The sequence below is a fragment of the Mustelus asterias genome, unplaced genomic scaffold (assembly GCF_964213995.1).
Source record: "Mustelus asterias unplaced genomic scaffold, sMusAst1.hap1.1 HAP1_SCAFFOLD_2679, whole genome shotgun sequence".
NCBI classification, from domain to species: domain Eukaryota; kingdom Metazoa; phylum Chordata; class Chondrichthyes; order Carcharhiniformes; family Triakidae; genus Mustelus; species Mustelus asterias.
The window spans coordinates 33,899-47,500 of record NW_027592624.1 but is presented as its reverse complement, the minus strand read 5'-3'; the positions used below and the strand labels follow the sequence as shown (position 1 = coordinate 47,500).

General features: G+C 54.3%; 1 protein-coding gene across 1 annotated transcript in view; it reads left to right on the top strand.

Moving 5' to 3' along the window:
- LOC144489926 (potassium-transporting ATPase alpha chain 1) overlaps positions 1-13,602 on the top strand; it is a 36,977-nt gene that overhangs the window by 1,282 nt on the left and 22,093 nt on the right. Inside the window, exons 2-8 of the mRNA XM_078207748.1 lie at positions 918-1,116; positions 3,007-3,116; positions 4,990-5,124; positions 6,615-6,807; positions 9,975-10,150; positions 11,798-11,934; positions 13,052-13,202. Of these exons, the coding sequence (XP_078063874.1) occupies positions 918-1,116; positions 3,007-3,116; positions 4,990-5,124; positions 6,615-6,807; positions 9,975-10,150; positions 11,798-11,934; positions 13,052-13,202 (1,101 nt within the window). The remainder of the gene's footprint in view (positions 1-917; positions 1,117-3,006; positions 3,117-4,989; positions 5,125-6,614; positions 6,808-9,974; positions 10,151-11,797; positions 11,935-13,051; positions 13,203-13,602) is intronic.

The window sequence follows — 13,602 nt, the reverse complement described above, 5'->3', positions numbered from 1 at the left end:
CGAACCCCGTGCTGTACCTGTCCTGGGAGTGTTTGATGGGGACAGTGTAGAGGGAGCTTTACTCTGTATCTAACCCCGTGCTGTACCTGTCCCGGGAGTGTTTGATGGGGACAGTGTAGAGGGAGCTTTACTCTGTATCTAACCCCGTGCTGTACCTGTCCTGGGAGTGTTTGATGGGGGACAGTGTAGAGGGAGCTTTACTCTGTATCTAACCCCGTGCTGTACCTGTTCTGGGAGTGTTTGATGGGAGACAGTGTGGAGGGATATTTACTCTGTATCTAACCCCGTGCTGGACCTGTCCCGGGAGTGTTTGATGGGGACAGTGTAGAGGGAGCTTTACTCTGTATCTAACCCCGTGCTGTACCTGTCCTGGGAGTGTTTGATGGGAGACAGTGTAGAGGGATATTTACTCTGTATCTAACCCCGTGCTGTACCTGTCCTGGGAGTGTTTGATGGGGGACAGTGTAGAGGGAGCTTTACTCTGTATCTAACCCCGTGCTGGACCTGTCCTGGGAGTGTTTGATGGGGGACAGTGCAGAGGGAGCTTTACTCTGTATCTAACCCCGTGCTGGACCTGTCCTGGGAGTGTTTGATGGGGGACAGTGCAGAGGGAGCTTTACTCTGTATCTAACCTGTGCTGTACCTGTCCTGGGAGTGTTTGATGGGGACAGTGTAGAGGGAGCTTTACTCTGTATCTAACCCCGTGCTGTACCTGTCCTGGGAGTGTTTGATGGGGGCAGTGTAGAGGGAGCTTTACTCTGTATCTAACCTGTGCTGTACCTGTCCTGGGAGTGTTTGATGGGGGACAGTGTAGAGGGAGCTTTACTCTGTATCTAACCCCGTGCTGGACCTGTCCTGGGAGTGTTTGATGGGGGACAGTGTGGAGGGATATTTACTCTAACCCCGTTTCCACACAGGTTTGCCTTTCGCTAACTGCAAAGCGTTTAGCACGGAAGAATTGTGTGGTTAAGAACCTGGAGGCTGTGGAGACTTTGGGATCGACTTCTGTAATCTGTTCCGATAAGACAGGCACCCTGACCCAGAACCGTATGACCGTCTCCCATCTCTGGTTCGACAATCAGATCCACTCAGCAGACACCACGGAGGACCAGTCAGGTGAGGCACCAACAATGTGTAGAGAGACCACTCCCCACCACAGGATACCTGACCGAGAGACTCCCTCTGTAACAGGGGAGTCCCTGACAGAGAGACTCCCTCTGTAACAGGAGTCCCTGACAGAGAGAGTCCCTCTGTAACAGGGGAATCCCTGACAGAGAGACTCCCTCTGTAACAGGAGTCCCTGACAGAGAGAGTCCTTCTGTAACAGGAGTCCCTGACAGAGAGAGTCCCTCTGTAACAGGGGAGTCCCTGACAGAGAGAGTCCCTCTGTAACAGGAGTCCCTGACAGAGAGACTCCCTCTGTAACAGGAGTCCCTGACAGAGAGAGTCCCTCTGGAACAGGTGTCCCTGACAGAGAGAGTCCCTCTGTAACAGGGGAATCCCTGACAGAGAGACTCCCTCTGTAACAGGAGTCCATGACAGAGAGAGTCCCTCTGTAACAGGAGTCCCTGACAGAGAGACTCCCTCTGTAACAGGAGTCCCTGACAGAGAGAGTCCCTCTGTAACAGGAGTCCCTGACAGAGAGAGTCCCTCTGTAACAGGAGTCCCTGACAGAGAGAGTCCCTCTGTAACAGGAGTCCCTGACAGAGAGACTCCCTCTGTAACAGGGGAGTCCCTGACAGAGAGAGTCCCTCTGTAACAGGAGTCCCTGACAGAGAGAGTCCCTCTGGAACATGTGTCCCTGACAGAGAGAGTCCCTCTGGAACAGGGGAATCCCTGACAGAGAGAGTCCCTCTGGAACATGTGTCCCTGACAGAGAGAGTCCTTCTGTAACAGGAGTCCCTGACAGAGAGAGTCCTTCTGTAACAGGAGTCCCTGACAGAGAGAGAGTCCCTCTGTAACAGGAGTCCCTGACAGAGAGAGTCCCTCTGTAACAGGAGTCCCTGACAGAGAGAGTCCCTCTGGAACAGGAGTCCCTGACAGAGAGAGTCCCTCTGTAACAGGAGTCCCTGACAGAGAGAGTCCCTCTGTAACAGGAGTCCCTGACAGAGAGAGTCCCTCTGTAACAGGAGTCCCTGACAGAGAGAGTCCCTCTGTAACAGGAGTCCCTGACAGAGAGAGTCCCTCTGTAACAGGGGAGTCCCTGACAGAGAGAGTCCCTCTGTAACAGGAGTCCCTGACAGAGAGACTCCCTCTGTAACAGGAGTCCCTGACAGAGAGACTCCCGCTGTAACAGGGGAGTCCCTGACAGAGAGACTCCCTCTGTAACAGGGGAGTCCCTGACAGAGAGACTCCCTCTGTAACAGGGGAGTCCCTGACAGAGAGACCTCAGGGTGGGTTGGGTTTCACACTCACTTTCTCTCACAATTAGACAATGTGGATTTGAGAGTCAGTGCTGAGGGAGGGCCGCACTGTCAGAGGGTCAGTGCTGAGGGAGTGCCGCACTGTCAGAGGGACAGTACTGAGGGAGTGCCGCACTGTCAGAGGGTCAGTACTGAGGGAGTGCCGCACTGTCAGAGGGTCAGTGCTGAGGGAGTGCCGCACTGTCAGAGGGACAGTACTGAGGGAGTGCCGCACTGTCAGAGGGTCAGTACTGAGGGAGTGCCGCACTGTCAGAGGGTCAGTGCTGAGGGAGTGCCGCAATGTCAGAGGGTCAGTACTGAGGGAGTGCCGCACTGTCAGAGGGTCAGTGCTGAGGGAGTGCCGCACTGTCAGAGGGTCAGTGCTGAGGGAGTGCCGCACTGTCAGAGGGTCAGTGAGGGAGTGCCGCACTGTCAGAGGGTCAGTGCTGAGGGAGTGCCGCACTGTCAGAGGGTCAGTGCTGAGGGAGTGCCGCACTGTCAGAGGGTCAGTGCTGAGGGAGTGCCGCACTGTCAGAGGGTCAGTACTGAGGGAGTGTGTTGGATTGGCGGAAGGGTATAATTAAGTTTTTAATAATGTTTTTAGGCCAGAGTTTTGACCAGGCGTCGGAAACGTGGCGAGCTGTGGCTCGTGTGGCTACGCTGTGTAACCGTGCAATGTTCAAACCGAACCAGGACGGCATCCCCATTCCGAAGGTAAGGACATGGGTGCTTCCGGGAGGAGCGGTCCGGGAACGACACACCCGCGGCCCTGAGGACACAGCGGGAGTCCGGCTGGTTCCAGAGTTTGTTTGTGGTTCAAGTTGGGCGTGGCCTCTCTCTCTCTCTCTCCATTCCCACCAATCCCCCCATGTCTCCTCCACCTCCTCCCACCCAGTATTCCCCGAATCCCCATGATCCATCCACTGCTGCCTGTCTCCAGTTTTCCGTTCGTCTCCCACTCCTCTCAACATCGCTCGATGGCTTGTGTCCCCCTTGAACAGGTTAAATGCTGGGGAGAGGGAGAGAGCGGCCTCTCATCATAGATATTGATTTCGCTTGATTGACATCTTTAAGTGGTTGTAATAAGTTGTTCGTTCTGCGATTGCTTTGCTGTTAGGGACCAGCTCAGAAACTCCAAGAGATTTTCTGATGTTAGTCTGGACCCCAACTTTATTTGATTTTAGAATTCGGGTGATACAGCTGACCGTTGTTGTGGGGTAAATCGAGATGACCGGTACTGTCTTAACTTTAGACAATACAAAACTCACGGGGCACTCCCCTCTCTGTGCGCCTAGTCGCGTCCAGTCACATGACTGAGCCTGTCAAAACCCGAATCAAACCCCACTTGGAAAAACCCCGGGGGAAAGCACTAAAATACCAACACTGCGTTAGTCCGGATTAAAACGGACTTCCCAGATATTAGGATCAATGATGCTGCTGCAGTAACGACAGGGGCTGCCGGATGCAGACAAACCGGCACCGATAATAAAACAAACTGTTAAAACAAACCCTGCACAAGAAACGTGACCCTATTACATTTCTTAAAGGCACAGTATCGTCACATTTGTCAATGGCTTGGTGTGGATTTGGACAGATCAGTAGGCATGCTGTGACTGATGCTTTTGTTACATGATCCTTCAATGATTTAATCGCTTTCAAATGCTTTAATTGGTTTGTGGAGCAAGTGTTGGTTTTTCCTCGACAGTTGCACACATGGCTCCTTTTTTTCATTAATTCCTGGGACATGGGCGTCGCTGGCTGGGCAGCATTTATTGCCCATCCCTCGTTGCCCTTCGAGGGCAGTTGAGAGTCAACCACATTGCTGTGGTTCTGGAGTCACGTGTAGGCCAGACCGGGTCAGGACGGCAGATTTCCTTCCCTAAAGGGAACCAGATGGGTTTTTCTGACAATCGACAACGGTTTCATGGTCATCAGTAGATTCTTAATTCCAGATATTTTTTTATTGAATTCAAATTCCACCATCTGCCGTGACGGGATTCGAACCCGGGTCCCCAGAACATGGGTTTCTGGATTAATAGTCTGGCGATAATACCACTGGGCCATCGGCTCCCCTCATTGCTGATATACAGGGTGATTGGGCAAGGACGAGGAATGAGTTGGTGTTGGGTTGGAATGGAGTGTATGAGGCACCCCCCGGGGGGTGTCTGGGGAGGGGGCGTGAATTGGCACCAAGGACCCGTGTGTGAGACATGTTCGAATTGACATGCCTGAAGGTTCACTGGAGGATCCAGGTCCTGTCCGCTGTCAAACTCGGATTGTATTCATGAAACGGGCCCTCCCCCCAATGATATTTCTTCCCGAGAGGCTCTGTCTCCCCCCCCAGTCGAAGATGAAGTCAGTGAGTACAGTATTGTGCAGTGGAGTGAGTGGAGGAATGGCCTGCGGGGGGAGGGGGGCAGTTCTCGATGATCTGGGTCATGCCTGCTGCCCTGTGTGAGAGGTTGGGGAGGTACAATGTTCCCGCTCTCTGGTTCCGCTGCGGAGTGGAAGGATGTACGAGTGGGGGGAGTTCATGAGGCTGGGGGAGTGTGGCTGGATTCTGATCCCTCGCTCTTTCCCATTGCAGAGGGAGGTGATTGGAGATGCCTCTGAGACAGCCTTGTTAAAGTTTACCGAGCTCACCATCGGAAATGTCATGGATTATCGTCACCGCTTCAAGAAGATTTGTGAAATTCCATTCAACTCCACCAACAAGTTCCAGGTGAGGGGGCGGCAGGAGCGGGGCTGGGAGGGGGCGAGGTGGGAGGGGGCGCGGGTGGGAGGGGGAGGGGGCGGGGGTGGGAGGAGGTGACTGGGCGGGGCTGGGGGGGGCAGGAGGGGGCAAGGGGGCAGGGCTGGGAGGGGGCGGGGGTGGGAGGGAGCGGCGGGAGTGGGACGGGGGTGGGAGGAGGTGACTGGGCGGGGCCGGGACGGGGCCGGTGGGGACAAGGGGGCGGGGCTGGGAGGGGACGTGAGGGGTCAGAGGTGGGGCTACGGCTCGGTAGGTGGGGCAGGAGGGCAGGAGGGGCGGGGCTGCAGCTGGAGGGGGCGCATTGCGGAGGGAGTTAACACCCGAGGGAGGGTTGGGGCCTGCCACGAGGGCGATGGTCTGACCCAGGCATCAGTGAGGTCAGACTAGGGGTCAGTGAGTTTGTACGCGGGGTCAGTGGGGTCAGACTCAGGGTCAGACTCAGGGTCAGACTCGGGGTCAGACTCAGGGTCAGTGAGGTCAGACTCGGGGTCAGACTCAGGGTCAGACTTGGGGTCAGACTCGGGGTCAGTGAGGTCAGACTCGGGGTCAGGCTCGGGGTCAGTGAGGTCAGACTCGGGGTCAGACTCGGGGTCAAACTCAGGGTCAGACTCAGGGTCAGACTCGGGGTCAGTGAGGTCAGACTCTGGGTAAGACTCGGGGTCAAACTCAGGGTCAGACTCAGGGTCAGACTCGGGGTCAGTGGGGTCAGACTCTGGGTAAGACCGGGGTCAGGGTCAGACTTGGGCTCAGTGGGGTCAGACTCGGGGTCGGTGGGGTCGGTAAGGTCAGACTCGGGGTCAGACCCGGGGTCGGTGAGGCGAGTGAGGTGAGGGGCCAAAGAGTTTTCAGCAAAAGTTCAGTAAGTTCAGACAGAGGTCAGTGAGGTCAGACAGGGAGTTAGACTCGAGTCTGGGCAGGATTTGCTTTCAAACCCAATGGGGACTTCAGGAGAAATTCTTGACTCAGAGAGTGGGAGAGTGTGGAACACGCTCCCACGGGGAGTGGGGAGAATGTGGGACTCGCTCCCACGGGGAGTGGGGAGAATGTGGGACTCGCTCCCACGGGGAGTGGGGGAGAATGTGGGACTCGCTCCCACGGGGAGTGGGGGAGAATGTGGGACTCGCTCCCACGGGGAGTGGGGAGAATGTGGGACTCGCTCCCACGGGGAGTGGGGGAGAATGTGGGACTCGTTCCCACGGGGAGTGGGGGAGAATGTGGGACTCGCTCCCACGGGGAGTGGGGGAGAATGTGGGACTCGTTCCCAAGGGGAGTGGTTGAGGTGAATAGTATCGATGTTTTTAAGCGGGGAAGTTGGATAAACACATGGGGGAGGAGATGTAGGGGGTGGGGGAAGAGTCTGGTGTGGGGCAGGGACAGCAGCAGGGAGCAGACGGCCCGAATGGCCTGCTTGTGTGTTGGAGCTGGCTGTAACTGGAGGTGATTCTCTGTGACTCTGGCAGCTCTCGATCCACGAGATGGAGGACCCACTGGATCTCCGTTATCTGTTGGTGATGAAAGGAGCTCCGGAACGGATTCTGGAACGCAGCGCCACCATTATGATCAAAGGACAGGAACTACCATTGGACGAGCAGTGGAAGGAAGCCTTCCAGACAGCGTACATGGACCTGGGAGGACTCGGAGAGAGGGTGTTGGGTAAATACTACAACATACATCTGTATCGCACCCTTCACCTCCTCAAACATCCCCAGTCCCTGCACAGGAGGGACACTCACAACACAATCTGTGCCTCTGAATCAGATCAGAAAACCTCAGACACAGCCGGAACACTCGGTCAAAGAGGTCGGTCTTAAGGAGCGTCTGAAAGGAGAAGAGTGTGATAGAGAGAGAGGCAGACAGAGAGACAGGCAGACAGAGAGAGGGGCAGACAGAGAGACAGGCAGACAGAGAGACAGGCAGACAGAGAGAGGGGCAGACAGAGAGAGAGGCAGACAGAGAGACAGGCAGACAGAGAGACAGGCAGACAGAGAGACAGGCAGACAGAGAGAGGGGCAGACAGAGAGAGGGGCAGACAGAGAGAGAGGCAGACAGAGAGACAGGCAGACAGAGAGACAGGCAGACAGAGAGACAGGCAGACAGAGAGAGGGGCAGACAGAGAGACGGGCAGACAGAGAGACGGGCAGACAGAGAGACAGGCAGACAGAGAGACAGGCAGACAGAGAGACAGGCAGACAGAGAGACAGGCAGACAGAGAGTGAGGCAGACAGAGAGACAGGCAGACAGAGAGACAGGCAGACAGAGAGACAGGCAGACAGAGAGAGAGGCAGACAGAGAGAGGGGCAGACAGAGAGAGGGGCAGACAGAGAGAGAGGCAGACAGAGAGACAGGCAGACAGAGAGACAGGCAGACAGAGAGACAGGCAGACAGAGAGAGGGGCAGACAGAGAGACGGGCAGACAGAGAGACGGGCAGACAGAGAGACAGGCAGACAGAGAGACAGGCAGACAGAGAGACAGGCAGACAGAGAGACAGGCAGACAGAGAGTGAGGCAGACAGAGAGACAGGCAGACAGAGAGACAGGCAGACAGAGAGACAGGCAGACAGAGAGAGAGGCAGACAGAGAGAGGGGCAGACAGAGAGAGGGGCAGACAGAGAGAGGCAGACAGAGAGAGGGGCAGACAGAGAGGGGCAGACAGAGAGGGGCAGACAGAGAGAGGCAGACAGAGACAGGCAGACAGAGAGACAGGCAGACAGAGAGACAGGCAGACAGAGAGACAGGCAGACAGAGAGACAGGCAGACAGAGAGAGAGGCAGACAGAGAGAGGGGCAGACAGAGAGAGGGGCAGACAGAGAGAGGCAGACAGAGACAGGCAGACAGAGAGAGAGGCAGACAGAGAGAGGGGCAGACAGAGAGAGAAGGCAGACAGAGAGAGAGGCAGACAGAGAGAGGCAGACAGAGAGAGGCAGACAGAGTGAGGGGCAGACAGAGAGAGAAGGCAGACAGAGAGAGAGGCAGACAGAGAGAGGCAGACAGAGAGAGAGGCAGACAGAGAGAGGCAGACAGAGTGAGGGGCAGACAGAGAGAGGCAGACAGAGAGAGGGGCAGACAGAGAGAGAAGGCAGACAGAGAGAGAGGCAGACAGAGAGAGGCAGACAGAGAGAGGCAGACAGAGTGAGGGGCAGACAGAGAGAGGCAGACAGAGAGAGACAGACAGAGAGAGGCAGACAGAGACAGGCAGACAGAGAGAGAGACAGACAGAGAGAGGCAGACAGAGACAGGCAGACAGAGAGAGAGGCAGACAGAGAGAGGCAGACAGAGAGAGAAGGCAGACAGAGAGAGAGGCAGACAGAGAGAGGCAGACAGAGAGAGGCAGACAGAGAGAGGGGCAGACAGAGAGAGGCAGACAGAGAGAGGCAGACAGAGAGAGGCAGACAGAGAGAGGGGCAGACAGAGAGAGGCAGACAGAGAGAGAAGGCAGACAGAGAGAGGCAGACAGAGAGAGAGGCAGACAGAGAGAGGCAGATAGAGAGAGGCAGACAGAGAGAGGCAGACAGAGAGAGAGGCAGACAGAGAGAGGCAGACAGAGAGAGAAGGCAGACAGAGAGAGGCAGACAGAGAGAGAAGGCAGACAGAGAGAGGCAGACAGAGAGAGAAGGCAGACAGAGAGAGGCAGACAGAGAGAGAGGCAGACAGAGAGAGGCAGACAGAGAGAGAGGCAGACAGAGAGACTGAGCGAGAGAGAGAGAGACTGAGACTGAGAGAGAGAGAGAGACTGAGACTGAGAGAGAGAGAGACTGAGAGAGAGAGAGAGAGAGAGATTCTGAGAGAGAGAGAGACAGAGAGAGAGAGAGATTCTGAGAGAGAGAGAGGCAGAGAGAGCGAGAGAGATAGAGAGACAGAGAGAGAGACAGAGAGAGAGAGGCAGAGAGAGAGATAGAGAGACAGAGAGAGAGACAGAGAGAGAGAGGCAGAGAGAGCGAGAGAGATAGAGAGACAGAGAGAGAGAGGCAGAGAGAGCGAGAGAGATAGAGAGACAGAGAGAGAGGCAGAGAGAGCGAGAGAGATAGAGAGACAGAGAGAGAGAGGCAGAGAGAGCGAGAGAGATAGAGAGACAGAGAGAGAGGCAGAGAGAGCGAGAGAGATAGAGAGACAGAGAGAGAGAGGCAGAGAGAGCGAGAGAGATAGAGAGACAGAGAGAGAGACAGAGAGAGAGAGGCAGAGAGAGCGAGAGAGATAGAGATGGGGAGGCGATGGCCCAGTGGTATTATCGCCAACTATTAATCCAGAAACTCAGATAATGTTCTGGGGACCCAGGTTCGAATCCCCGCTGCGGCAGATGGTGGGATTTGAATTCAATAAAAAAAATCTGGAATTAAGAATCTACTGATGACCAAGAATCCATCACGCAAACCAGCCTCCCATCCCTGACTCTGTCTACACTTCCCGCTGCCTCGGGAAAAGCAGCCGGCATAATTCAGGACCCCACGCACCCCGGACATTCTCTCTTCCACCTTCTTCCATCGGGAAAAAGATACAAGTCTGAGGTCACGTACCAACCGACTCAAGAACAGCTTCTTCCCTGCTGCTGTCAGACTTTTGAATGGACCGACCTCGCATTAAGTTGATCTTTCTCTACACCCTAGTTATGACTGTAACACTACATTCTGCACTCTGTCCTTTCCTTCTCTATGAACGGTATGCTTTGTCTGTATAGCGCGCAGGAAACAATACTTTTCACTGTATGTTAATACACGTGACAATAATAAATCAAATCAAAGGGAGGAGGCCTGGATGACACCAGAACTGTGTTAGGGTCTCCCGTTGATCTAAGCTTTAATGTAACAAGTGCCTCTTGTACCCAGGATTCTGCCACATGTTCCTGACGGAGAAGGAATTTCCACGTGGATTTAACTTTGATACAGAAGAGCTGAATTTCCCCACCAGTGGACTGTGTTTTGACGGACTGATCTCGATGATCGATCCTCCCCGAGCAACTGTACCAGACGCTGTGGTTAAATGTAGGACGGCAGGTATCAGGGTAGGTGCAGCCAGTGTGGCGAACTGGAATCTCATCCAGGGGTTCGGGGGGATTGAGATAGAGAATAACAGATACCCGGGAGTGAGTTACAGACTGGAATCTAATCGAGGGGTTCGGGGGGATTGAGATAGAGAATAACAGATACCCGGGAGTGAGTTACAGACTGGAATCTAATCCAGGGGTTCAGGGTGGTTTATATATAGAATAACAGATACCCGGGAGTGAGTTACAGACTGGAATCTAATCGAGGGGTTCGGGGGGGTTTATATATAGAATAACAGATACCCGGGAGTGAGTTACAGACTGGAATCTAATCGAGGGGTTCGGGGTGGTTTATATATAGAATAACAGATACCCGGGAGGGAGTTACAGATTGGAATCTAATCGAGGGGTTCGGGGGGGTTTATATATAGAATAACAGATACCCGGGAGTGAGTTACAGACTGGAATCTAATTGAGGGGTTCGGGGGGATTTATATATAGAGTAACAGATACCCGGGAGTGAGTTACAGACTGGAATCTAATCGAGGGGTTCGGGGGGGTTTATATATAGAATAACAGATACCCGGGGGTGAGTTACAGACTGGAAACTAATCGAGGGGTTCGGGGGGGTTTATATATAGAATAACAGATACCCGGGGGTGAGTTACAGACTGGAATCTAACCGAGGGGTTCGGGGGGGTTTATATATAGAATAACAGATACCCGGGAGTGAGTTACAGACTGGAAACTAATCGAGGGGTTCGGGGGGGTTTATATATAGAATAACAGATACCCGGGGGTGAGTTACAGACTGGAATCTAACCGAGGGGTTCGGGGGGGTTTATATATAGAGTAACAGATACCCGGGAGTGAGTTACAGACTGGAATCTAATCGAGGGGTTCGGGGTGGTTTATATATAGAATAACAGATACCCGGGAGTGAGTTACAGACTGGAATCTAATCGAGGGGTTCGGGGTGGTTTATATATAGAATAACAGATACCCGGGAGTGAGTTACAGACTGGAATCTAATCGAGGGGTTCGGGGTGATTTATATATAGAATAACAGATACCCGGGAGTGAGTTACAGACTGGAATCTAATCGAGGGGTTCGGGGGATTTATATATAGAGTAACAGATACCCGGGAGTGAGTTACGGACTGGAATCTAATCGAGGGGTTCGGGATGGTTTATATATAGAATAACAGATACCCGGGAGTGAGTTACAGACTGGAATCTAATCGAGGGGTTCGGGATGGTTTATATATAGAGTAACAGATACCCGGGAGTGAGTTACAGACTGGAATCTCATCGAGGGGTTCGGGATGGTTTATATATAGAGTAACAGATACCCGGGAGTGAGTTACAGACTGGAATCTAATCGAGGGGTTCGGGGTGATTTATATATAGAATAACAGATACCCGGGAGTGAGTTACAGACTGGAATCTAATCGAGGGGTTCGGGATGGTTTATATATAGAGTAACAGATACCCGGGAGTGAGTTACAGACTGGAATCTAATCGAGGGGCTCGGGGTGGTTTATATATAGAATAACAGATACCCGGGAGTGAGTTACAGACTGGAATCTAATCGAGGGGTTCGGGGGATTTATATATAGAGTAACAGATACCCGGGGGTGATAAGCCTTGTCGCTGTGTGTGCAGGTGATTATGGTGACTGGTGACCATCCCATCACTGCCAAGGCTATTGCTGGCAGTGTGGGCATCATCTCCGAGGGCAGTGAGACCGTGGAGGATATCGCAGCTCGCAAGAGGATTCCCGTTGAGCAGGTGGACAGACGGTAAGCGCCGGCTCGCCGTCAGCCACACCGGAACCCCCCCCATTACTAACCGAGGTTACACATGCTGGTTACACACACATCAGCCTGTTTTCCGAGTGACAGACTCAGGGGGTTGAGTTGTGTGAGGGGACTAAGTGGTTATGGAGCTAAGGGCAGTTCATGGAGTTGAGATAGAAATCAGGTATCGGCTGATAGAATGGCCTACAGGCGCGAGAGGCTGAATGGGGCCTCCTCCTGTTCCTGTGTAACAGGCGCGAGGGGCTGAATGGGGCCTCCTCCTGTTCCTGTGTAACAGGCTCGAGGGGCTGAATGGCCTCCTCCTGTTCCTGTGTAACAGGCGCGAGGGGCTGAATGGCCTCCTCCTGTTCCTGTGTAACAGGCGCGAGGGGCTGAATGGGGCCTCCTCCTGTTCCTGTGTAACAGGCTCGAGGGGCTGAATGGCCTCCTCCTGTTCCTGTGTAACAGGCGCGAGGGGCTGAATGGCCTCCTCCTGTTCCTGTGTAACAGGCGTGAGGGGCTGAATGGGGCCTCCTCCTGTTCCTGTGTAACAGGCTCGAGGGGCTGAATGGGGCCTCCTCCTGTTCCTGTGTAACAGGCTCGAGGGGCTGAATGGCCTCCTCCTGTTCCTGTGTAACAGGCGCGAGGGGCTGAATGGCCTCCTCCTGTTCCTGTGTAACAGGCTCGAGGGGCTGAATGGGGCCTCCTCCTGTTCCTGTGTAACAGGCTCGAGGGGCTGAATGGTGCCTCCTCCTGTTCCTGTGTAACAGGCGCGAGGGGCTGAATGGGGCTCCTCCTGTTCCTGTGTAACAGGCTCGAGGGGCTGAATGGGGCCTCCTCCTGTTCCTGTGTAACAGGCTGGAGGGGCTGAATGGCCTCCTCCTGTTCCTGTGTAACCGGCTCGAGGGGCTGAATGGCCTCCTCCTGTTCCTGTGTAACAGGCTCGAGGGGCTGAATGGCCTCCTCCTGTTCCTGTGTAACAGGCTCGAGGGGCTGAATGGCCTCCTCCTGTTCCTGTGTAACAGGCCCGGGGAGGGGGGGGGGTTTCTCCTGGTGGGATGAGGGTGTGGGGGTGTTTTGGAGGTGTCTCAGTCACTGTGCTGCGATCTCTCCCCCGTAGGGATGCCCGGGCTGCGGTGATTAATGGCAGTCAGCTGAAGGACATGACGTCAGATGAATTGGTGGATATGTTACGCTCGCACCCTGAGATTGTGTTCGCCCGTACCTCACCACAACAGAAACTGATCATTGTGGAGAGCTGCCAGAAACTGGTGAGTGAGTGGGATATTCAACTGGGGGCAGCATCGCAACTCCGGCTCATTCTCTATCAGGCCTGGGGGCAATCACTCATGGGATCCCCGGCAAGGTGTCCCGCCTGCCCTGACCTTCCCCACTTCAACACTGCGTCAGGCAATATAATCGCTCTCGCTACTCCGTCTGTCTCTACTCCCCCTCTCTCTCTGTCCCAATCTCTGTCTCTCTCTGTCCCTCTCTCTGTCTGTCTGTCTCTCTCTCTCTCTGTAACTCTCTCTCTCTATCCCTCTCTCTGTCTCTCTCACTCTCTCTCTCCAAGTCTCCCTCTGTCTCTCTCTCTTTCTGTCTCTGTAACTCTCTCTCTCTCTCTATCCCTTTTCTATCTCACTCTCTCTCTCCAAGTCTCCCTCTGTCTCT